Genomic DNA, 24,720 nt, shown 5'->3' with positions numbered 1-24,720 from the left:
TTCTTTCTTTTTTTTTTTTTTTGAGACAGAGTCTTGCTCTGTCGCCCAGGCTGAAGTGCAGTGGTGTGATCTCGGCTCACTGAAACCTCTGCCTTCCTTGGTTCAAGTGATTGTCCTGCCTCAGCCTCCCACCACGCCAGGCTAATTTTTTGTATTTTTAGTAGAGATGGGGTTTCACCACGTTGGCTAGGCTTGTTTCAAACTCCTGACCTTAGGTGATCTGCCCACCTCGGCCTCCCAAAGTGCTGGGATTATAGGCGTGAGCCACCACGCCTGGCCTGGGACTGGTAGCTTCATAAAAAAAGGAGGAAAGGCCTGAGTGGGCATGCTCAGCCCCTTCACCATGATTCCCTGCAGTCCTCACCAGCAACAAGGCTCTCCCCAGATGTGGTCCCTCCACCTTGAAGTTCTCAGTCTCCTCCCTAACTGCAAGAAATGAATTCCTTTTCTTTATAAATTACCCAGTTACAGGTATTCTGTTATAAACCACAGAACACAGACTAGGACACTACCCTTCCTACCAGTATCCCTATCTTCCACTTGAAGAAAATACATATTAGTAGAAGTGGGGAGTGAAGGGGTTAAATCTAAGTGCACGTTTCCTACTGCTTCCTCCCACTAAGGAAGCTAGGGTGCAGATACATGATCCAATAAGCTTGACCAATTGGATGGTGATGTAGTTTGGATCTCCCCTGCACATCTCATGTTGAGATGTAATTCCCAGTTAGAGGTAGGGCCTGGTGGTGTCTGGGTCATGGGGACTGATCCCTCATGGCTTGGTGCTGTCCTCACCGTAGTGAGTTCTCATGAGATCTGATTGTTTAAAAGTGTGTGACACCTACCCCCACCCCCTTGCTCCTGTTTTTGCCATGTGAAGTGCCTGATCCTACTTCACCTTCTGCCATGAGCAAAAGCTTCCTGAGGCCTCCCCAGAAGCAGATGCAGGCACTAGGCTTCCTGTACAGCCTGCAGAACCGTGAGCCAATTAAACTTCTTTTTCTTATAAATTACTCAGCCTCAGGTACTTAGAGCAATGCAAGAATGGCCTAATATAGATGGTCTCTCCTGGGACTTGAAATCTTGAGGAATAATGAAAATAACCCTTTAATAAATTCCTTTCTTGCTTAAGATAACCCAGAAGAATCAGTTTCTGTTGTAGGAAAAAAAGACTTCATTAATGCAAATGTCAAGAGAAAATTCAAACTAATTTTTAAACAACTTTCCTCTAAATGTTTTGAAAGCTACTAAAAGGCTTTCTGAGCTGTTAAATCTGAAGGATTTATAACAGATTGTTATTTTCGAACACAGGTACTCTATGTATGCAGTTTGTATGTTTGTGTGAATACACACACACACTCATGAACCACACTGTTTATGCAGACTCAATATAAATGTACACCTGAGTTGTGCAACATTCAAATCAATGCAGAAATCCAGTAAAGATTAGATTCAGTTAATTGTAGTTATTTCTTGGAAACATTACCTATTTTTTGAGACAGGGTCTCACTCTGTCTCCCAGGCTGGAGTACAGTGGTGTGATCTTGGCTCACTGCAACCTCTGCTACCCAGGCTCAAGTGATCCTCCCACCTCAGCCTCCTGAGCAGCTGGGACCACAGGCGTGTGCCACCACGTCCAGCTATTTTTTTTCACCCCCCAAGACAGAGTATCACTCTGTCACCCAGGCTGGAGTGCAGTGGCACCATCTTGGCTCACTGCAACCTTCACCTCTCGGGTTTAAGCAATTCTCCTGCCTCAGCCTCCCAAGTAGCTGGCGTTACAGGTGCCCGCCACCACACCTGACTAATTTTTGTATATTTAATAGAGATGGGGTTTTACCATGTGGGCCAGGCTGATCTTGAACTCTTGACCTTGTGATCCGCCCGCCTCGGCCTCCCAAAGTGCTGGGATTACAGGTGTTAGCCACCACGCCCGGCCCACGCCCAACTATTTTTACAATTTTTTTGTAAAGATGTAGTTTTGCCTTGTTGGCCAGGCTCGTCTTGAACTTCTGGGCTCAAGCGATCCACCCTCCTTGACCTCTCAAAGTGCTAGGATTTCAGGCATGAGCCACCACACCCAGCTGGAAATATCTTTTATCTTAAAAATTCCTAAGCATCCTATCAATTACCTCATTACTATAAATTTAATTTTAATGTAATATTTTAACACAGTTGCCAGGATCTTATTCAAACCTTCATTTTATAGATGAAAAAACAGAGCTCACGCAGGTGTGTCCAAGGGAGAGAATATAGTCTTGGGTTCTTAGTTTCCGTTTCTGGTTGGGCCAGTAAATACTTCCTCATCCCTCTTTTCTGCTTATCACTAGAAACAGAAGCTAAAAACCATGGCTTCAAACTGTTAAAAGCCTAAAACAAAACAGAACAACAACAGTAACAAAATAAGGTGGGTTGGACAAGCTTGGCAGAGAGCCTGCTTGGAGAAGCTATATGAAAAAGATAAGAAAGACTCTGCCATCACTCCTGAAAGTTCTCGGCCCAAGATGGAATTTAGTCTCAGAAACTCTTATACTAATAAAATTTGTACATCAAATTAAGATCAGCAACAGTTAAAACATTAATAAAGACTGAAGCATTTGTTCACTTAAAACAATTTTATTTAATATTTACTATATTTACTTTTAAAATAAAAATTAGAGGAAAGCCCATGAACTTATTTTCCATGAACATAATACAATAGTAGTCACCTATCTCCTCTACCCAACTTGTGTTTTAGGAGTCCTTTTGGATCTTTTCCCCCATAATGGCCTCTCTCCTTTTGCTGTACAGTGCAGTCAGGGCAGAATAACAGATATGTTGAGTAGCTAATTCATATCTCTGAAGATCTCCATAGAACTCTTAAATTCTAAGTCTTCATAGTCTTTGCACCTTGCCAAGTTTGCTTTCCTTTGGGAATTTCGTCATAACCACAAGGTTATTCCCCAGATATGCAGTTTGGGGAAATTAACCTGGCAGCAGTAAACAGACTGGGTTAGAAAAGGTGGCAATCGTAATGAGGATATTGCAATAACCGGGGAAAGCTACAGAAGAATCTTGAGTTAGGATGATGACAGTTACAATAGAAAGGAGACCAGTACAAGAGACAGTGAAAACAGAATGGATACAATTTAGTCGAAGAATTGGCTGTGGGTGAAAAGAAGAAATCAAAGATGCCTGAAGTTGTGAGTTTCAGGTAGCTCTGGGTTTATTATCCTAGTTCTGACTCGCACTATCTTTAGATATACTCGCTGCTGACTACTAACTGAACAAGGTAGTAACCCTGTCATCTTGTAACTTACCTAAGTCTCAGTTTCCTCCTCTGTAAAACAAACTACCAAAATAAAGCTGACGAAAAGACTGAAGTAACATATAAAACCCTTAGGACAGTGCCTAGTATCCATTAAGCAGCAGATAAATGGCGGTCATTGTTAGGGAGTAGGACAGACGATAAGAACAGAAAGTTAAAAAAAATGAGTAGCAGCACGGACTTTTGTGTGGGGATTCTATCTTTCTACTACACGTTACACATATCTCTAAGCAGAGAAAGGGGTTGGAGGGGAGTTTGATAATGTGACTAATAATCCTCCTCCCCTTGGGGGGGATCTTGATAAAGTATAGCCACCCACATGGAGGACTAATATAAACTGGATTGCAGAATGCACTTGGGCTGGGAGCCCAAGTGGGCCAGGCTTCTTGATTCCTATTTTATCTCCCTTAAACTAGGATAGCAAGGTCTAACTTACACTTTCATTTGCTCCTGAAGTTTCGGAACAAAAAGATAGCCAGATCATATTAATTACATGGATAGGCAAGAAAGCATGAGCCATGACGAGGAAGGAAAGGACTGTCCAGGTGTACTTACCTCAAAGATGAGAAACATCAAAGACAGGAAACCCGAGGTTCTTGCCCTTCAGTCGCTATCTCCTTGCCATTAGTAAAATGCGGCCGATGAATGTCCTCACTTCTGGACATCCCCATCTGAGCAGGAGGTGGGAAGGCTGATGTGCAGATGGATGGGAGGAACCTTTTTCTCGGCAGCGCCCACCACACCCAGCCCAGTGCCACGCACCGCAAGCGCTCCATAAACGCACACAGCGTCGCCCCTACCAGGATCCCGGGCGGCCTTCGCGGCATTTCTCCAGGCGTCGGCTTTCAGACTCCCGCGGGTGGGACAGGTCGAGAGGGCGGCATCTTTTGGCTTTTCTTCTCCCTGGAAGCTCTGAATCATGTTTATGCAACGTTTAATGGGCTCTAATAAAACGGCTAATATTTTGCCCAGCGTAAGCACCCACTCCTTCGCTAAGCTAACTCTTGCGAGTGTGAAGCTGCAACCCCAAGGCCGGAAGCGCGGCTACCGAAAAGCGTAAGCGCCACGGGGTGGCATGAAGCTAGAGAGAAAGCCGCGGAGATGGGCGGAAACCATGGCAACCCTGCGTGATGACGACGTGGTGACCGTCCCTAGCGCTGGATTATGACGCAGGCAGTGGGCGCGGACTCTGCGGTTCGCTTGACTGACGGCGCAGCCGCTGGGCCTCGCCACAGCAGCAACGGCAGAGGCCACCGGGCGAGGTCAAGATGGTGGCTCCGCGGGCGGGGGAGGCGGTGGAGGGAGGAGGAGTCAGACCTTAGCCTGCCGGAAACACCGAAACCCAGAGACCTCCTGGGGAGCCTCCGCCGCCTGCTCCACCTTGAGGGACGCGAGCGGGCGGCGGGGCGGGCCGTGAGAGAGACAGGAGAGGAAGGAAGGCAGGGGCGGAGTTGCCTGCCTTAGCCCCCGCCCCCGGCCGCGGCCCCGGGCCCTGCCCCGCGTGGCCCTGCCCGGCCCGCCCAGCCCCGGTGTGGCAGCGGCTCATGGCGGCGGTGGGGCCCCCGCAGCAGCAGGTGCGGATGGCCCATCAGCAGGTCTGGGCGGCGCTCGAAGTGGCGCTCCGGGTGCCCTGCCTTTACATCATCGACGCCATCTTCAACTCCTATCCCGATTCCAGCCAAAGCCGGTTCTGCATCGTGCTCCAGATCTTCCTCCGGCTCCTTGGTAAGGGAACAGGGTACCCTGCGTCTCGGGACCGCTCTGCGGGCCGAGATGTGCCCCGACGAGCGGGCAGGCGTGCGAGGCCGTGGGTCGAGTATGTGTCTTTGGGAACTACAGTTTCATGCCTGAAAGGGTCGTCTTTACGGGGTGGGAGGGGGAAGGAGATGATACTTGTCTGAGTTGACAGCGGAGCAGTCAGTCCCCCTAGCGAGGACTCAGTGTTGTACCTCAGCGAGAGGGGGAGAAAGCAAGGATGCGTGAGTATGCAGCTCTTTGCCCGTTTCTCTTGGGAAATGAGTACTGGCTTACCGCGTCCTATGCGACAGCCTTCGAAAAAACAACTGTATCTCAGTCTTGTCGTGTGTGACCTTGGACTGCTGCCAAGGCGTGGGCCTCAGTTTCCGTTTATTACAAAATGCAGAGTACTTGTATGTTGTCAACTTCTGCTGCACCCAAGGGTCCACAGGATCGTGAAGTGTCTGCAGTAAATGACATCCAAGCGAAGGAGACAGAGTTTCGAATGTCAGACCTTGAAACCATTACCAAAAATTCTCATGAAAGCGCGATGCTTAAATCGAGTCCTAAAATTTTCCATTAATAAACGAGGAGTTATTGAAGATGACTGTAAAAAGTGATGAGACATTTGCCAAAGAAACTTCTGAAAATCATTCCTTGTTTCGTATGGATGGAGTGTTAAAAGTATCTTATATTTCATTTCTTCCTCTCCGTCTTCACTTACATCATCAGAGTGAGATGCATTTGTGCGTAAAATAATTTTTCAAGTAATTGCAACTTGGCAATTTTTGTGGATGAGGTCATTCTGGTGATCGGTCTGAAGTAGGCTAGTGCTTTGGAAGTGTTGCTGCGGGCAGACTGAGGGTGAGGTCTTTACCAAGCCTTTGTGAATTACAAGCCATCTGTTGCTTTATTCCTTCAAAAGAGGAGTGGCAATAAAGGCCGAATTTTGTTCTTAGCAATAAATAACCATATTTTACATTTCTCTGGTACTTTCCTTTTGCAAAGCATTTTCACTGGTATTATCTAACCTAACCTTCAAACATCCCCCAGAGGTGGGCGGTGGTATTCTCATTTTACAAACCAGGAAACAGGGTCATAGAGGTTAAGTGTTGCTCTTGGTAGGCAGCCGGTAAGTGGTTGCCAGAGCCTGGGGCTTAAAAATCTTTTGACATTAAGTATGGTTTACTTTTCTCCCTAACAGCTGCAGTCCAGATACAGAATGCTATAGTAATGATCGTATGCTAGATCTTAAAACTAAAGATGTGAACGTGATGTTCAGCTCAAGCTGCTTGTAACCCACCGGCTACCTGATTCCAGCCGCTCCTACTTGCCACTGCTAACGTGTACCACCACCACAATTTGTGTTACAAATTGGGCTCTGTTTGAGAGGATTCTGCATGTTCAGCCCAGAAATAGTGTATGTAGTGACTGCTTTGAATATTCTTACAGCATGATGACTGCAGATTCTCTGAGAATCCCTTTGGGACCTGGTGCTTTAATGCAATTCTCTGTTGAGCTTCAGGCTAGGCAGCTTCAAGGAAAAGAAGTATTTTCTTTAATTAAATAATTTGTAGTTTAAGAACATTGAACAAAGTAATCTGGTATTTTCCTTGTACTAGCCATGCTTCTTTTGTAACAAGTCTCGGAAGTTTGTGTTTGACAGTTTAAAGAAGAGCATGACTTAAGGCGACTGCTCAATGCTTTGGTTTCTTATTTTTACCTTTTAAAAAAATGGACAATGATGACATCTGTTTCATAGGGTGTTAAAGACAATAAAACTATTTTAATGCTTCATTTAATACCATATTTTGTTAGATATTTTGGTCTTTTGAAATCATCAGCAAAGTATTGGTGCTGTTTATTTGAAAATTTTGATCCCAGAATCTCTGGATCAGACTTTGAGAAATACGAAATATTTTTCAAATCTATCATCTGACTCTTCTTATATTGTGTCATGTAATTATGCCAATTTTCACATTTGTAAGGATGATAAGAATGAAAAAACTGGTTTTGGTGCTAAAAAATTATATGTTACTAAAAGACAGGTTTGTGTGTAAAATATGCCAATGGATAGTTGAAATTAATCGTTCTGCCTTGTTAGTTTTTTTGTAGTTGTAGACTTCTCAGTACTACTGTGTATAAGTCTTACCGCTTGTCAACCTCACCCTTTTCTTTAAAATTAATGTGTAAAATGGAAATCTATCTCTAAGTAAAAGCATTACCAGTTTTATGTATGGTGGTAGAAGTGTTTACTCCCCTCTACCTACAAAGTGGTGCTACAACTGTACCTTAATTTGATACCAAAACTAATTTGAGATTTCAACCGGTTGGAAAATAAAGCAACTCCTTTTGGAGATCCAAATAAAATTCTATGACAATATATAGAATATTTAAGAACATAAAGCCATGTCTTAAGGGATGTTAAATACTAAATGAAACTCAACCCAGAGCAGCATAATGCTGAGTTAGCAAATTTAAATTTTTAACCAAGGCAGAAAATGCAAGCCTAGGAGTTTAATAGTATTACTCGTGGTGATAATTCATTGAGGTGGGAAAAGTCTTTAAACCTAACAGCAAACCCAGAAGATCCAAGGAAAAATCTGATAAATTTCAGTACATAAAAATGAAAAGCTTTTTTATGGCAAACTTTAAAAATCCTTAAATGACAAACTGAGAGAAAATACTTGTATCATAAGTGATTCACGTTCTAGTAAGTGTTTTACTCTGCCAGGGAAGTTAAGGCAGGAGAATCACTTGAACCAGGGAGTTGCAAGTTGCAGTGAGCCGAGATCGCACTACTGCACTCCAGCCTGGCAACAGAGCGAGACTGTCTTAAAAAACAAACAAACAAACAAACAAACAAAAAAAAACACAAGCAAAAACTTATACTCCCTTAGGAAAATCCCTAAGACAAGCAATTCACAAATAACAAAATGCAGATGTTCAATAAGCAAGAGAAAAAGTATTTAGCCCTTCCTGCAGGAGCTTGATTTTATGGGGGGAAAAAAAGGACTTAGCCTTACTTATAATTAAATACAGTCAAGACGAGGTATGGTGGATCACACCTGTAATCCCAGCACTTTGGGAGGCCGAGGCGGGCAGATCGCTTGAGGCCGGGAGTTTGACACCAGCCTGGCCAAATGGCGCAACCCGTGTCTACCAAAAAGTTAGTCAGGCACAGTGACTCCTGCCCATAGTCCCAGCTACTCTGGAGGCTGAGGCACGAGAATCACTTGAACCGGGGGGGTGGAGGTTGCAGTGAGCCAAGATCACGCCACTGCACTCCAGCCTGGGCGATACAGCTAGACTGTCTCAAAAAAAAAAAAAAAAAAAAAAAAGTCCAAAAAAATTTATCAGATTGGTGAAAAGTTCAAAGTTTGAATAGTTTTGCAAAGGCATTTACCTTTTTGAAAATTTATGCTATTTTGGAAGACTTTTTTTTTTTTTGAGACGGGGTTTTACTCTTGTTGCCCAGGCCGCAGTGCAATTGCGCGATCTCCGCTCATCACAACCTCCGCCTCCCCGGTTCGGGCGATTCTCCGGCCTCAGCCTCCCGAGTAGCTGGGATTACAGGCAAGCGCCACCACCCCTGGCTAATTTTTTTTCCTATTTTTAGTAGAGACGGGGTTTCTCCATGTCTGGTCTTCAACTCCCGACCTCAGGTGATCTGCCCTCCTCGGTCTCCCAAAGTGCTGGGATTACAGGCCTGAGCCACTGTGCCCGGCCCGGAAAACTGTTAATTTCAGTGTAAAACCATTTGGAACTATCAACTGTCATTTACAACTGACTTTTTTGTTTGTTTTGTTTTAGAGACAGAGTCTCACTCTGTCACCAAGGCTGGAGTGCAGTGGCGTGATCTCTGCTCACTGCAACCTCCACCTCCCAGGTTCAAGTGATTCTCCTGCCTCAGCCTCCCGAGTAGCTGGGATGCCTGGCTCGTACAACTTTGGATTCACAATTTCAATTCTAGGGAATTGGCCTAGCGATTTAGTTGTACAAAAGGACTATGGGCAAACACTACTGGAAATAACAAAGCAACAAACTTAATCTAAATATGTATTGATACAAATCTGTTCATTGTATTAGGTCCAGCCACGCAATAAAGTTCTTGAAAGGAATGAGATAGCTATTTTGGTGCCGAAAAGGCCTCAGAAAACCTATGAAGTGAAAAAACAAAGCCGAAGTAATTATAAAGTAGCAGAGGAATAGACAGAGATTTCTCAACAGTGGCAGTATTGACATTTTGGACAGGATAATTCTTTGTTTGCGGATGGGAGCTCTTTTGAATGCACTGTAAGATTTTTAGCAGCGTCCCTATCCCCTGCCCATTAGATGCAGGAGCACCTTGTACCCCCACAACCCAGTGTGACAGCCAGAGCTGTCTCTAGATATTGCCAAATCCTGGTTGAGAACCACTGAGATAGACAAGTAGATTATACTTAGCCTTATTTATAATTAAATACATAGCCCAGAAACAGACACAAATGTATATATAGATATAATGTGTTTCAGAGAGAGAATTGAAGTACATTGAGGTAAACATGGACTGTTGAATTAATGATCATTTTGTTACACCTTTGGAAATAAATTATGCTAGATGTCTACCTCATGTCAACATATAAACAGTCACTTCTAGACTGGGCAGTGTAGTGAGACCCTGTCTCTGCAAAAATCAGAGTTTAAAAAAATAGCCATACTTGGCAGTGGGTTCCTGTAGTCCTATCTACTCAGGAGGCTGGGGTGAGAAGATCGCTTGGGCCCAGGAGTTGAAGGCTGCAGTGAGCTATGATTGCATAACTGCACTCCAGCCTGGGTGACAGAGCAAGACCCTGTCTCTTAAAAAATAGTCATTTCTAAGTGTATTCTTACCTAGATATATATGTAAATATGAAATGAAGAACTTTAAATTTTAGAAAAAAATATGGAATATCTTATTTTCCAATCTTAGATTAAGGAAGAAATTCCATAAAATATATAAAAGCAAATACATAATGAAGATTGATAAACTGAATGATATTGAGGTTAAAAACCTATGTTAATCAAAAGATCGCACCACTGCACTCCAGCCTGGGCGACAGAGCGAGACTCCCTCACTAAAAAAAAAGAAAGAAAGTGAAATCTCGGGTAAGGGGGAACTACTGTACTTACATTTACCCATTTATTATAAAGGCAGTTACAAAGGACACAGATGAATTAACCAAATGGAAGGAGATGTACTAGGTGAGGCAAAGAAGGAGAGAAGGGGAGAAGGGGCGTGGAGCCTCAGTGTTCAGCTGAGAGCGCACAGAACTCAGTCCTTTTGGGTTTTTATGGAAGCTTCCTTAAATAGGCATGATTGATTAAATCACTAGTCATTGGTTTATGGACTCAAGCTTCAGCTTCTTTCCCCTCCCCAAAAGTGGGGGCTGGGGGTAGGAATCAAAGGTATAACCCTTAATCACTGGGTTGATTCTCCTGGCTACCTAGCCCCCACCCTGGAGCTATCTAGGGGCCCCCAGGCACCAGTCATCTGATTATTGTACAAAACAGTCATCACTCCAGAGATTCCAAGGATTTTAGAAGCTATGTCAGAAAATGGGATAAAGACCAAATATTAATTTTTTTTTTTATGATATCACAGATGGGAAAGACAAACTAGAAAACTTGCTTTAACTCTTCATTTAACACCTCTCTGTAGGGTTTGGCTTTTAAAATCCATGTTCATATATTTTGATAAAAGCATACTTGTTATAATTTTAGGTTAAAAGCAAAATTTAATTTTGTGTTATTACTACTTAGAATACCATTTTTTTCCCTAAAATAAGAATCCAATAGAAATTTTTTCTTTATAATGTATCAAGTATACTAACAGATTAACAACATTTCAAGACACTTTGTTGTAAACTTCATTGCAGAAGGCTCCCTTGGGAGTAAGGTGGTAGTAATATTTATTTCTGTGCTTTTCCATATTATTCTGTCAGGTATTGAAATGTTTTCCACAAGTTGCTTTTTGTTTTAAAGGTATTTCAGGTACTTGGAGAATTGCAAATATTATGTTTTGTACCCTGATTTTTAGTCGTTAAGTTTCCAAAAGAGGGTAAGGGTATGAATAGACTTTACACATAAAAGAGTGAAACACTTTGTTATGTAACATGTATAGTAAGTTTTTTATTTTTTCCTTTGTTTTTATTTGCCTGTTTTTGGTAATCCAAATTGAGAAGGCCTGAACTTTCATGAGTTGAGTTCATATATAGTTTCAAAGTTCCTGAATTGATTTGGATACCTGCCTCTTTTTGACTACCTTGAAAACTCTAGTGAACTCTCTTAATCACAGGAGAATTGGACTGGGATCTCCGAGTTGTGATTTCAGTAAATTCTGTTCTCTTTTAATTTTTTTATGAAGCAGCATTTATATACAGCCTTGATTACTTGTGCAAGTCACTTCCAAATCCTAATGAGAAACTGTCTCTGGACTTTTATATTTTCTTAGATCTACAGTGTAAATACCAAGAAAGCGTTTTATATCTAATGTAAAAATGCACTGAAACTTTGGTATTATTCTGCAGAGGCCATGAGAAAGATGATTACTTTGGAGACTTATTACTTGGGATGTTTGCTTTTAAAATGAGAGCAGATTCTTCCCAAACTCCGAAAGTAGGAATGTGAATATAAAAGGAAAATCTGTGAACTCCACATACCTACAAACTTTGGGTAGGAATTAAAACGTGTACTGTTCTTGAAATGTTAACTCACCGTTACATCTTGGGGAGTGTGATTTTAATCAGGATGGAGTATTGTCAGATTGTTACTTGCTGGGACACATCCAAATTTTGAGGTTGTAGTCTTACTACATTATTTGTCTATTTGATGCCTTCCCCTTTTTTCTTTGATACATTTGCATAAAGCACAATGCACTTTTTCACTAGAAATGTTTCTAAAACCCAAATCATTTCTTCACTTGTGTGTGGTAAAAAAAAAGCTTCAGGAAAAAAGTTATTAGAATTTTAAAAAATAGTTATAAAATTATAGCAAAGCTCATGAATTGTTACTGAAGATTAATTTACTACTTTGTGAATAGCAAGTTGACAAAAATAATTTACAGTTCCTGCTTGACTTTCTCCCCTCTTAAGTGGCATAAAGTAGAACTAAAGTTTTTTTGTTTTGGTTTTGACCCAACTTAGAAGATTTGTTTTAAAGTTTCTGAAGTTTTGTCTCAGGAAAATAAGGTTGTTTTCCATGTAGAGAATGTAAGATTACATATGGCATCTGGTAGGCTGAATTAATTCCATTTCCTTGTTACCTTCCATGGAAGAAGTTTCTAATAAAAAATATTTTCTGGGCGGGGCACAGTGGTTCACACCTATAATCCCAGCACTATGGGAGGCCGAGGCGTGCGGATCACCTGAGGTCAGGAGTTCCAGACTAACCTGACCAACGTGGAGAAACCCTGCCTCTATTGAAAATGCTGAATTAGCCGGGCATGGTGGTACATGCCTGTAATCCCAGCTACTCAGGAGGCTGAGGCAGGAGAATCGCTTGAACCTGGGAGGCAGAGGTTGCAGTGAGCCAAGATCACGCCATTGCACTCCAGCCTGGGCAACAAGAGTGAAACTCCATTAAAAAAAAAAAAAACATATTTCCTGTTAAAAGAGCCTGTTCTGAGCTCATAACTCTTTGGGAGATGATTAGTGGCTGATTTGCTTGGGGAATCAGGTGGTTTGTATTTAGAGGTTTATTATATGTCTTCTACTTTATTGTGTCCTTTTGTTTTCCTTTTCACAAATGACTTGACACTTTGGCACAGAATACATTTTAAATCCCTGGACAGAGTCATCACTTAAAGGAACTAGCCCTTGCCTATATGTGCAATGGATTGTGAAATGAGTCCACTGTAATAATATGCAGTGTCTTGATTACCTGCTGAAATAAGGTGGATAGATTGATTTTTATTTTATTTAATATTTATGTATTTTGAGACAGGGTCTCCCTCTGTCACCCAGGCTGGCATGCAGTGGTGTGATCTCAGCTCTCTGCAACTTCTGCCTCCTAGGTTCAAGCGATTCTCCCACTTCAACGCCCTGAGTAGCTGGGAGTACAGGCATGTGCCACCACGCCTGGCAAATTTTTATATTTTTGGTAAAGACAAGGTTTCACCACGTTGACATGGTCTTGAACTTCTGGCCTCAAGTGATCCACCCGCCTCAGCCTCCAAAGTGCTGGGATTACTGGTGTGAGCCACCACGCCCAGCCAAGATGGATTTTAACTTGGAGTTTGTCACTTTTCTGTACTCCAGGGTGTGGTTTCTCATTGTCTTTTCATAGATTTTATTTTCAAGCAGGCTATATTTTGTCATTGTCTTTAAAAACATCCAGAAGTGACAGACATTCCCAGTGTCATTCCCAATGTCCCAATAAGTACAATGAATACTAATTGTACTTATTTTGTACAAAATATTGTAGGATCCATAGATGGACAGGGTAGGATCCTTGCTTTCTGTTACAGATACATGTATAATAGGGTAGATTATGCTTAGATAACTGCAGACTACAGTATCAGGTGGTATATGAGTGTTAAGTGTTTCACTAAGTTCTGCAGGTATGCTGAAAGAACAGTTTCTATCAAAGAAAGTAGGTTTCTAGGATAAGTAGGATTTGAACAGTCAGGGATTGGGAAGTTGGTGGGGACATCATTCCAAGCAAAGAGAATGTAAACACTGCTCTAGCTATAGTGGAGAAAGGAATGTGTTTGGGGAACCCAAGTCTGGAGCATTGATGTGTGTGTGCGTTAGGAGGAGTATTACTGTAAAGCAAATTGGATTCTTGAATGCCAGGAGCAAGAATGTAGATTTTAGTTGATAGTAATTTCAGAGCCGCTGAAGTATTTTGAGCAGAGGAATGAAGAAAGGCAATTTGGTGATGGCTTGTAGATGGATTTAGACAAGATGAGGGTTTTTTTGAGACAGACTAATTGGTGTCACAGAAAAGGGAGATAGAGGTGTTAGAAGAATTTGGCAACTAATTGGCAAAGTTTGAGCATGTGGGGCTGGGTTGGGAGTATCTCTAAGAGAACAGTAATGGTACCTTCAACTGAAATAGCAAATCACAAGGAAAAGCTGATTCTAGGTTAAGGCAAGTTGAGTTTCAGAACTTTGGAAATTTGCAGTTGTAATGTAGGAGTGAAAAGCAGGTGAGTATTCGGATGACATTCCCATTGTTGAAATCTTGGATAATAATGTGTTTATTGTAATCCTACTTAAAATGTGCATTTCTGTCAGAGTACAAAGAAAGATGGTGTCTATGGAGTGGGGGAAGGAGAATTACCATTTTCTAAAAACATGTCTTAGTTTTCTGAGTGTTACTTTTGTAATGTGAAGAACAATAAAAGATGACTATTTTAAGAAACAGATTCAGCATTGTACAGGAAAAAGGGAACTTGGAGGGTGTTTCTAAGTCTGAAGGAAACTAGGAGGAAAAACTGAATTTTGGATCCTTTGGAGAATGCTCAGAGTTAAGGAGTAGGAAATAAGAGTTGGCATGCGTTCAGTTTGAAGAAAAGGAGGAATTAGGTGGAAGTATAAAACTTGAACTTGATTTCCTAAAGAATGCTTTAAAAAAAAAAATCTAAAACTCGGCTGGGCGCGGTGGCTCACGCCTGTAATCCCAGCACTTTGGGAGGCAAGGCAGTCGGATCACTTGAGGTCAGGAGTTAGAGACCAGTCTGGCCAACATGGTGAAACCCTGTCTCTACTAAAAATACAAAAATTAGCTGGGCGTAGTGGCAGGTGCCTGTAATCCCAGCTACTTGGGAGGCTGAGGCAGGAGAATTGCTTGAGTCCTGGAGGCAGAGGTTGCAGTGAGCTGAGATTGCGCCAGTGCACTCCAGCTTGGGCAATGGAGTGAGACTCTTGTCTCAATGAATCAATAATAAATGAATCTAAAACTTAATAGGAACAAATGTTTTCCATTTGGGTTATTTTTAACCCAATTTTTAAAATTATCTTAATGATTATGAAATGATAAAGGACATATTCTTTTGAGTTTTAAAACTTGTTAAAATGTATGTACCTCTACACATTCATCTTGAGGAGATACTTTAGTAATTTGGTGCTTTGGACATATATACAGTGTTACTTGAAATACTTTGGAAATTAGAAAGTAAGGAATGAAATTTTAAAGAATAATTTATTATGTTTGGTCTGTCCTCCTGAACTCTGACTGTACAAAACCTTTATTGCCCTTTAAGCCTAAATCATCTTGAGGCTTAATGTTCATAACTGAAAATATTCATATTTCCTAACTAAAGAATATCATAACTATTAGTGGGAAACATTCTTACAAATACTTCATTCAAATGACTTTCTTTCTTTTTTTTAGGTATATTTGTATCCAGTATTGTTCTGATCTTGTCACAACGATCACTTTTCAAGTTTTACATGTACAGCTCAGCCTTTCTATTAGCTGCAACTTCAGTGTTGGTGAATTATTATGCTTCTTTGCACATTGACTTCTATGGTGCCTACAACACATCAGCTTTTGGAATTGAGCTGCTTCCTCGAAAAGGTCCCTCGCTGTGGATGGCACTTATCGTTCTACAGCTAACGTTTGGAATTGGATACATTACACTACTCCAGATTCATTCCATCTATTCACAATTAATTATTTTGGATCTCTTGGTTCCTGTAATAGGGTTAATCACAGAGCTACCATTACACATCAGAGAGACTTTAGTGTTTACTTCTTCCTTGATTCTCACATTAAATACAGTGCTTGTCTTGGCAGTGAAACTGAAGTGGTTTTATTATTCCACACGATATGTTTATCTTTTAGTGAGGCACATGTATCGAATTTATGGATTACAGTTATTGATGGAGGACACATGGAAGAGGATTCGTTTCCCAGACATACTGCGAGTCTTTTGGCTAACAAGAGTTACAGCTCAGGCTACAGTGTTAATGTACATCTTAAGGATGGCAAATGAAACTGATTCCTTCTTTATTTCTTGGGATGATTTTTGGGACCTCATTTGCAATCTTATAATTAGTGGATGTGATTCTACACTAACTGTACTGGGCATGAGTGCTGTAATTTCCTCAGTAGCCCATTACTTGGGGCTTGGAATATTGGCCTTTATTGGATCAACTGAGGAAGATGACAGGCGGCTTGGCTTTGTTGCACCTGTTTTATTTTTTATTTTGGCTCTTCAGACTGGGTTAAGTGGGCTAAGACCAGAAGAGAGACTTATTCGCTTAAGTAGAAACATGTGCCTTTTATTAACTGCAGTCCTGCATTTTATCCATGGAATGACAGACCCTGTATTAATGTCTCTCAGTGCCTCTCATGTGTCATCTTTTCGTAGACATTTTCCTGTGCTGTTTGTCTCTGCTTGCCTGTTTATTCTTCCTGTCTTACTCAGTTACGTTCTTTGGCATCACTATGCACTAAATACATGGTTGTTTGCAGTTACAGCATTTTGTGTGGAACTGTGCTTAAAAGTAATTGTTTCTCTCACTGTTTATACGTTATTCATGATTGATGGCTACTATAATGTCCTCTGGGAAAAGCTTGACGATTATGTCTACTACGTTCGTTCAACAGGAAGTATTATTGAATTTATATTTGGAGTTGTAATGTTTGGAAATGGGGCTTACACTATGATGTTTGAGTCAGGAAGTAAAATTCGGGCTTTTATGATGTGCCTACATGCATATTTTAACATCTACTTACAAGCCAAAAATGGCTGGAAGACATTCATGAATCGTAGGACTGCTGTGAAGAAAATTAATTCACTTCCTGAAATAAAGGGGAGCCGCTTACAAGAAATAAATGATGTATGTGCAATCTGCTATCATGAGTTTACAACATCTGCTCGTATTACACCATGTAATCATTATTTCCATGCACTTTGCCTTCGGAAATGGTTGTACATTCAAGATACTTGTCCAATGTGCCATCAGAAAGTATACATCGAAGATGATATCAAGGATAATTCAAATGTATCTAACAACAATGGATTTATTCCACCCAATGAAAATCCAGAGGAAGCTATAAGAGAAGCTGCTGCTGAATCTGACAGAGAAGTGAACGAAGATGACAGTACAGATTGTGATGATGATGTTCAAAGAGAAAGAAATGGAGTGATTCAGCACACAGGCGCAGCAGCTGAAGAATTTAATGATGATACTGACTGATGAAAATAGCATTTATTAATCATTGAGGTATTTGTTTAAAATTCAGTTCATCCAAAATGGAGTGATACCCTTCACCTTCAGTGTGTAACCAAGCACAAAAACAGTATCAATGTTGAATCTGTGAATGGTTTTCCGTTTACTGTGATGTGCTACTGTAAATATACCTCTTTAATTACTTCTGGTCTCTTTGGTGACCTGTTTAAATTTGTGTACATTATTGTACATAGAATAAAATGTTTTCACATTTTTATGACAAAATTTGAACAAATAGCTTTTTAATAGCTGTAATGATCATATGGTGCGTCAACTGTGCCAAAGATTCTTCAATGAAATCATATAACGTATCTAACTTTGGATCTCAGTTTTTCTTGAGAATGGGTGGGAGAATGAAAATGCAAATCAGGAAACCACATTAAAGTCAAGGAAATAAAATAATTTGACCAGAGGATAAGGGACATGAGAGAGTATTTTAAAACTAAAGAAAATGCCTGCCAGAAGCAACTGAGGAACTGTTTTGAAACTTGAGTAGCAGTGTAATTGAGCTGAGTTTGAAAGTCATGGTTCAGAGACTTAGGGTTGAGAAATAAACTGTATCAACTCCACTTTGATATAAACCAGAATGTGCTAAATGCTTCTATGTAAATTGGTGTATTTGTTAGCCATTCTGTGGCTGCAGTGTTGTCATAAAATTGTCCTTTCATTCTTTTGGAGATATTACAGAACAAAAATAGTTTATTATTATTATTGTTTTAAACTAAGGTACTCACTGATATAAAAACATCCTGATCTGATTTTATGAGAAAAAGAAGGGGAATGGTAGGGAATGGTGTGTACCAATATATAGTATTTCTTTAGACAACCTGGAGATAATTTCTTTATTGAAACTATCAGTAAGTTTTACTATGAAATTTTACATACATGATGGAAAGTGGAAGACATATACCAATTATATTCCAGGAAAAAATACTTTAATAGTATTGTTGTATAGTGTATTGGCTAATTCCAGTGGATCCTCATCTCTCACTGCTGACATTATCTCCAATATTTGACTAAAACAAAACAAAAACAAAAATGGTTAAATCTCCAAGTATACATTATGTTTTAAAGCTATACAATAATTTTCCACACAAAAGGAAAATATTAGAGCACCTTTAATAGAATAACAGCAGCATCAACAGAAAAACTTACTGCCAGTAACTACAAACAGGTTTATGAACTGTCTGCATATAACTAGAGCTAAGAACCAGGTTCAAGTAAATTATTAAAGCAGACATCTGTATTATGTACACCACTTCTGGCATTAACTGAGTGGAAATGAAGAGTCCTTTTCAATTGTGAGTCATAGCATGTTCATTAGTGGGTCATGATGAACATTTCAAACACTGACAAGTACATAGTATGAGTAAGTATTGTTCCATTTTTGTTTCATTTTATTATGTATGTTCATCCTAAGTCACAATGTAATCTGTACTGGGGGACAGCGGCCACAGTTGGAAAGCCACTGCTAGAGAACTAGTCCTTGAGAGACAGCAAATGAAGGTATTAGGTTGCTGCAAAAGTAATACTTACTTGGAAAAATGTGTGGTTATTGAGGGGGAGGGCTTTCTGTGCCTCTACCCCTGCGAGAGAGAGAAGTCCAGGTGTCCATCAGTTTCTTTTTTTTTTTCTTTCTCTCTCTCTTTCTTCCCTTCCCTTCCCTCCCCTTCCTTCCTTTCCTTCCTTTCTTTGCTTCCTTTTCTTTTTCTTTTTTGAGATGGAGTCTTACTCTGTTGCTCAGGCTGGAGTGCAGTGGTGCGATCTCGGCTCACTGCAACCTTTGCCGCCTGGGTTAAAGTGATTCTCCTGCCTCAGCCTCCTGAGTAGCTGGGATTACAGGCACCTGCCATCACACTCAGCTAATTTTTGTATTTTTAGTAGAGATAAGGTTTCACCATGTTGGCCAGGCTGGTCTTGAACTCCTGACTTCGTGATACACCCGCCTGGGTCTCCCAAAGTGCTGGGATTACAGGCGTGAGTCAGGGCGCCTGGCCGCATCTTTTCAGTTTCTGTGCTTACAATAATGATGATCCATAGTGTCTCCTAGCAATATTATATATAACATTTTAAATACTGAACTGGAAAGTTCTAAAGTCAAAATTGAACATTTAAATATTCTTTGCCTAAGCTCTTTGTTCCCTTAGTGGGTATCTTAAATGTTAACACCTAAAGGAATTAAGGATGGAGATCTAAGATTAATGGGAATTTAAAAAATTGTTTTGTAATAGTGACTTTCAAAAGCCTTGCTTGATGTTTATACTAAGCAAACATGCTGAATTTTTATCTGACAGTCAAGATATGCTAAAAGCAAATCTATTAACATTTAAATTAAGACAGTGAAAATCCATTTTTCTTAGGAAACTACCAAATGTCCCTCTGTATGCACTTCTCAGAATTGAAACTCTTGATTAGTGCTGCTGCTGACACAGTTTTGAAGGTCACAGTAGCTTTGCTAAGATTATATTGCATAGCAAATTAATTTTATTGAAATTAATTTATAAGAAATGTATTGGGCCGGGTGTGGTGGCTCACACCTGTAATCACAGCACTTTGGGAGGCCAAGGTGGGCAGACTGAGCTCAAGAGTTCGAGATCAGCCTGGGCAACACAGTGAAACCCTATTTCTACTAAAACACAAAAAATTAGCCAGGCGTGGTCGTGGACGCCTATAGCCCCACCTGCTCAGGAGGCTGAGGCAGAATTGCTTGAACCTGGGAGGTGGAGGTTGCAGAGATTGTGGAGCTGAGATTGTGCCACGGCACTCCAGCCTGGGCAACAGAGCGAGAGACTGTCTCCAAAAAAAAAAAAAAAAAAAAAGGAAATCTATTGGAGCTTAGGACATCCTATTTTACTATTTGATAATGCGGTTTATGGAAATCTTTGGATAACCCTTCTGTAGCCAAGCCATGCTGTTTCCATACATCTTCAGTGGTCAAAGCTGTAGTTACTCCAAAATGAATATAAAGTTGTTTAATGTCCCTGAGAATTTAGTGGCTTTTGTTTAGTGTGGCACTTTTACAGTAGGCACAGGTTTTGCTTTTTTTTTTTTTTTTTTGAGACAGAGTCTCACACTGTGGCCCAAGCTGGAGTGCAGTGGTGTGATCTTGGCTCACTACAACCTCTGCCTCTCAGGTTCAAGTGATTCTCCTGCCTCAGCCTCCCGAGTAGCTGGGATTACAGGCGCCCACCACCATGCCTGGCTATTTTTTTGTATTTTAGTAGAGACAAGGCTTCTCCACATTGGCCAGGCTGGTTTTGAATTCCTGACCTCAAGTGATCTGCCTGCCTCGCCTCCCAAAGTGGTAGGATTACAGGTGTGAGCCACTGAGAGCAGCCAGGCAAAGGTTTTTAAAGTCTTACAAGATCTGTATGTTTCCTGCCACTATTTCCTTTCCAGCCCCTCCCCATACTGATACCAGTTATAGCTTTAAAAAAAAAAAAATTGCCACTGTCCTTATTAAAACCCTTTGGGTATTGATAAAATCTAAGCAAAATGCTGGCAGATAAGAGCCCTCACAATCTGGGTTCACTCTGCCTTCCCAGACTTCTTCCACTTACCCTGTGCATCCTACCTTCTGCCACACTTGCTCCTCTGGATTAGCCAGGCCCTTCTGCAGTCTGCCTTTGCTCCAGGTGTTTGTCTTTCTCTGGCCTAACTCCCAGTCACGCCTAGTAAACAACTGAAATGTCACCTTGGTATAGCTCTCTCCTGTTTCCCCTCAAAGCAGACAGTTGATGTGCCCTATGGTCTTGGTCATATATTCCTACTTGTATAACAGCACTACTATCTTGGACTCTGTCTGCTTATTTGCTCCAGGAGGGCAGGGATCCTCACATGACTCACTGAATGCCTTATCTAAAGTGCCAGGCACAGTGTACCTGTTCATCTGGTGGATGGATAGACAGGGACTGTCTTGGTTCTTCTGTGTAGACTTAGTAACTTGTACCTTTCCTGACATGGCAGGGGCTCCAAAATATCTGTTGCAAACAATTTATATCTAAAAGACCTCTATAAACATAATTAGAATGTAAAATTGTTAACAGAATGGAGGATGATAAAATGACTTTGCAAGTAGGAATTAACTTGCCAACTCATAATTAGCAGTAGATCAGAGGATTGTGTATTTTTGAAATGTGGTTTAAATCTTTTCAGCTTGTAGATGCTAAATTTTCCTAAGCTCTGCAGCTAACTGAAGAACAGGTATTCATGAAGCCTTCACAGTTCTTTTTTCTTCTGAGACGGAGTTTCGCTCTTGTCACCCAGGCTGGAGTGCAATGGCACGGTCTCTGCTTACTGCAACCTCCGCCTCCTGGGTTCAAGTGATTCTCCTGCCTCAGCCTCCTGAGTAGCTGGCATTACAGTCATCTGCCACCATGCCTGGCTAATTTTGTATTTTTAGTAGAGATGGGATTTCACCATCTTGGCCAGGCTGGTCTCAAGCTCCTGACCTCAGGTGATCTGCCTGCTTTAGCCTCCCAAAGTGCTGGGATTACAGATGTAAGCCACCATGCCCGGCCAGCCTTCATAGTTCTTAAACAGTCTACATTTGAAAACACCTTGAAATTTTGTCTTGCAAATGTATAGCTAAAGTCAACAGCTATAATCTTATATAAGATTAAAGCAATATAAAAAACTGACTTGGATACACTGTTGGCAACTACTTCCTGTAAGCTGGCTGCTGGCAAAATAACAGTTTCTTTTCTCTAGTGTCCTCTTAGATCCCCCCAAAATTGGCTGGGTGTGGTGGCTCACACCTATAATCCTAGCACTTTGAGAGGCTGAGGTCAGGAGTTTGAGACCAGCCTGGCCAACATGGTAAAACCCCGTCTCTACTAAAAATACAAAAATTAACTGGGTGGTGTGGCACGTGCCTATAGTTCCAGCTACTTGGGAGGTTGAGGCAGGAGAATTGCTTGAACCCAGGGGGCGGAGGTTGCAGTGAGCCGAGATCACTCCACTGCACCCCAGCCTGGGCAACAGAGCGAGATGGTCTCCAAAAAAAAAAAAAGAATTATTTAGAAATACTGTTTCATCACTGAATTTGCAAGTACTTATATTTCTTTATTTTTTAAAATTTTTGTTACTTCTTTAGAGACAGGGGTCTCCCTATGTTGCCTGAGCTGATCTTGAACTCCTGAGCTCAGTCTTCCCAAGTAGCTGGGATACAGGCATAGGCCACCCTGCCTGGCTGCTTCAGTTTTAAAGTCTTTGTCAGCTCAAGCATGTTAATAAAGGAAGAGAACCTTTCAAACATATTTTTATAGAGTAATTCTTCACTGTTCTGCCTGCTGGATATTAGATCTGGCTTATCTTCTAATACTATTTTCCTGTTAAAAACTACTGAAAAAAGATGGTGCATATGCAATGAATAGTCTTAAAAGCAACAATCTATTTTGTTTTGTTTTTTACCCCTCATGAAGACACAGTACCAATTAGTTTTTGTGAATGTGTTATAAGTATGCCCAATTGTCTGAACTGGTAAATTATATAAGACTGATATAATCTAGATTAAATTATCTGTGCAAAAAAATAAATTGGGTTAAGTACCCATTAAAATGATATAACCACTTTTCCTGTTGGTTACCTTTACAGCTCTTTGACAGATGGATAACAGCCCCTCTTTTCACCTGTGCTATACGTCACAATTTAAAAGATGATTCTGATTTGCTGCTTTTTTAGGAAATAAAATGTGCTGAAGTCCCACCCCTTCGATTGGAAAAGGGGTTTGTCCTTAAGATCACTTATCCGTTTGTTCTGAGGCTTAAAGAAATGTGTTATTTCTTAGATTTATAGCGGCTGTCAAATCATTTAAATCCAAAATATTCTGCTAAGGCTTTGTTGTTACCAAAGAGTAGCAGGAAGCTGCAGTGAGAATGGGACTTAAACTAGGTATGCAAATTCCTCCAAATCACTGCATTAATATGGTGGCCTTGAACCTGAACGTCACTTGGATTTTGCAAAATTTTAATTCTGTCCCTTGCGTTCATTTTGTAAGTGGCATCTGGTGGTTGACTAATGATTTTGAAGACCATGAAAGCAAAATACTCACATTATATGGCAGGGTTCATTTCTGTCTTTTAAGCAGTGCCCACTTTCCCACTTCTTTTTGGTAGGAAATGCAGTTTTTATATATTTTGATCCAGCATGTGTACTTTTGATTCCACACCAAGGTGCATCTAGTTAAGCAAAGAAAGTGTCTCTTAAGGGCTTTACATTTAAAAAATTTTTTATGACCATTATCGAACTAATACATAACCTCTAAATGATAAACCATGATTCAGCTTCCAAAATGGCACAATTATTGCAACAGAAAACAGTTCTAAGAAAAGCACAAAATCTTGAATTGCATCTTAAATACCTTCTAAAACTCACTTTTATTCCTTTTTTCTGCTAGTATTGTTGGTGTGCAGCATGCTTTAAAAAAAAGACCTAAACCTTAAATACAATTGTATAACAACATGAAAACATTTAAACAGATTTTTTTTCAGTTTTCAAAATCTTTTTCGCTATGCATGTAGTGAGGTTTGCATAAGTTAAACAAATTTCCATCTCTACTGAATGTGAAACTGGTTTTGAATATTTTTAAATAAAGAATTACAATAGTTTACACATTTTACAAGCATCGTACTTTTAATCAAATCATTTTGTTTTCCTGACTGCCCAAGGAAATGAACGTGATTTCTCCAGAAAGGCTCAGTCTTGATTTTCCTAAAGTCCATGGTATAAGGACAGCCTTGACAGGGTTTAGATAGAAGTTTTAGCTTTTTACCTTATTTTTTTGAGATGGAGTCTCACTGTCTCGAAGGGTGAAGTGCAGTGGCGCAATTTTGGCTCATTGCAACCTCTGTCTCCCAGGTTCAAACGGTTCTCGTGCCTCAGCCTCCTGAGTAGCTGGGACTACAGGCATGTGCCACCACGCCCAGCTAATTTTTTGTATTTTTTGTAATTTTTTTTTTTTTGAGATGGAGTTTTGCTGTTGTTGCCCAGGTTGGAGTGCAATGGCGCGATCTCAGCTCACCGCAACCTCTGCCTTCCAGGTTCAAGCAATTCTCCTGCCTCAGCCTCCTGAGTAGCCGGGATTACAGGCATGTGCCACCATGCCTGGATAATTTTGTATTTTTAGTAGAGATGTGGTTTCTCCATGTTGGTCAGGCTGGTTTTGAACTTCTGACCTCAGGTGATCCGCCCACCTTGGCCTCCCAAAGTGCTAGGAATACAGGCGTGAGCCACAGCGCCCGGCCTCACCTTGTTTTAAGAGGCAACAGATTCTAAAATTCTTATACTAAACCAATATAAATTGTTGCACTGTAAAAAGTGCTGTAGAATTAAGCCATTATAAAGACACTGTGTAAACAAAATTCTGAACAGATTTTGAAACTTGGAAGTGTGATGTGCTTAGTCAAGGCCCCTTGTTTATGTACTTGTAACTACAACCTTCTGAGTTATATATATATATATATATATATATATATA

General features: G+C 40.7%; 2 protein-coding genes across 3 annotated transcripts in view; one reads left to right on the top strand and one right to left on the bottom strand.

Moving 5' to 3' along the window:
* The first annotated feature begins 2,959 nt into the window (after positions 1–2,959).
* Positions 2,960–17,469, top strand: RNF139 (ring finger protein 139). 2 transcript variants are annotated; one of them, XM_017885930.1, is made up of 3 exons: positions 4,936–5,029; positions 6,246–6,461; positions 15,398–17,469. In XM_017885930.1, exon 3 carries the CDS (start codon positions 15,457–15,459, stop codon positions 17,209–17,211), a length of 1,755 nt encoding a protein of 584 aa, XP_017741419.1. In that variant the 5' UTR covers positions 4,936–5,029; positions 6,246–6,461; positions 15,398–15,456; the 3' UTR covers positions 17,212–17,469. The 2 variants fall into 2 exon arrangements, with proteins under 2 accessions (XP_017741418.1, XP_017741419.1); XM_017885929.1 differs by lacking the exon at positions 6,246–6,461 and having other exon boundaries at positions 2,960–5,029.
* A 606-nt stretch (positions 17,470–18,075) lies between these two features.
* Positions 18,076–24,720, bottom strand: part of TATDN1 (TatD DNase domain containing 1) — a 51,806-nt gene continuing 45,161 nt past the window's right edge. Inside the window, exons 12-13 of the mRNA XM_017885919.1 lie at positions 23,297–23,423; positions 18,076–18,260 (exon numbers count right to left, since the gene is read on the bottom strand). Coding sequence (XP_017741408.1) covers positions 18,158–18,260; positions 23,297–23,423 — 230 coding nt within the window. The 3' untranslated portion in view covers positions 18,076–18,157. The remainder of the gene's footprint in view (positions 18,261–23,296; positions 23,424–24,720) is intronic.

This window comes from Rhinopithecus bieti, unplaced genomic scaffold (assembly GCF_001698545.2).
Source record: "Rhinopithecus bieti isolate Rb0 unplaced genomic scaffold, ASM169854v2 scaffold_15136, whole genome shotgun sequence".
Taxonomy (NCBI): domain Eukaryota; kingdom Metazoa; phylum Chordata; class Mammalia; order Primates; family Cercopithecidae; genus Rhinopithecus; species Rhinopithecus bieti.
Note: the sequence above shows the minus strand (reverse complement) of the source record. Positions and strands in the feature narration are given on the sequence as shown.

What these genes read in the sequence shown, in the direction of transcription:
- RNF139 (XM_017885929.1), top strand. Translation starts at nt 4,849, where the DNA reads ATGGCGGCGGTGGGGCCCCCGCAGCAGCAGGTGCGGATGGCCCATCAG. An exon ending in GATCTTCCTCCGGCTCCTTG is followed by an intron (nt 5,030 to 15,397) that starts GTAAGGGAACAG and finishes TCTTTTTTTTAG; the next exon opens with GTATATTTGTATCCAGTATT.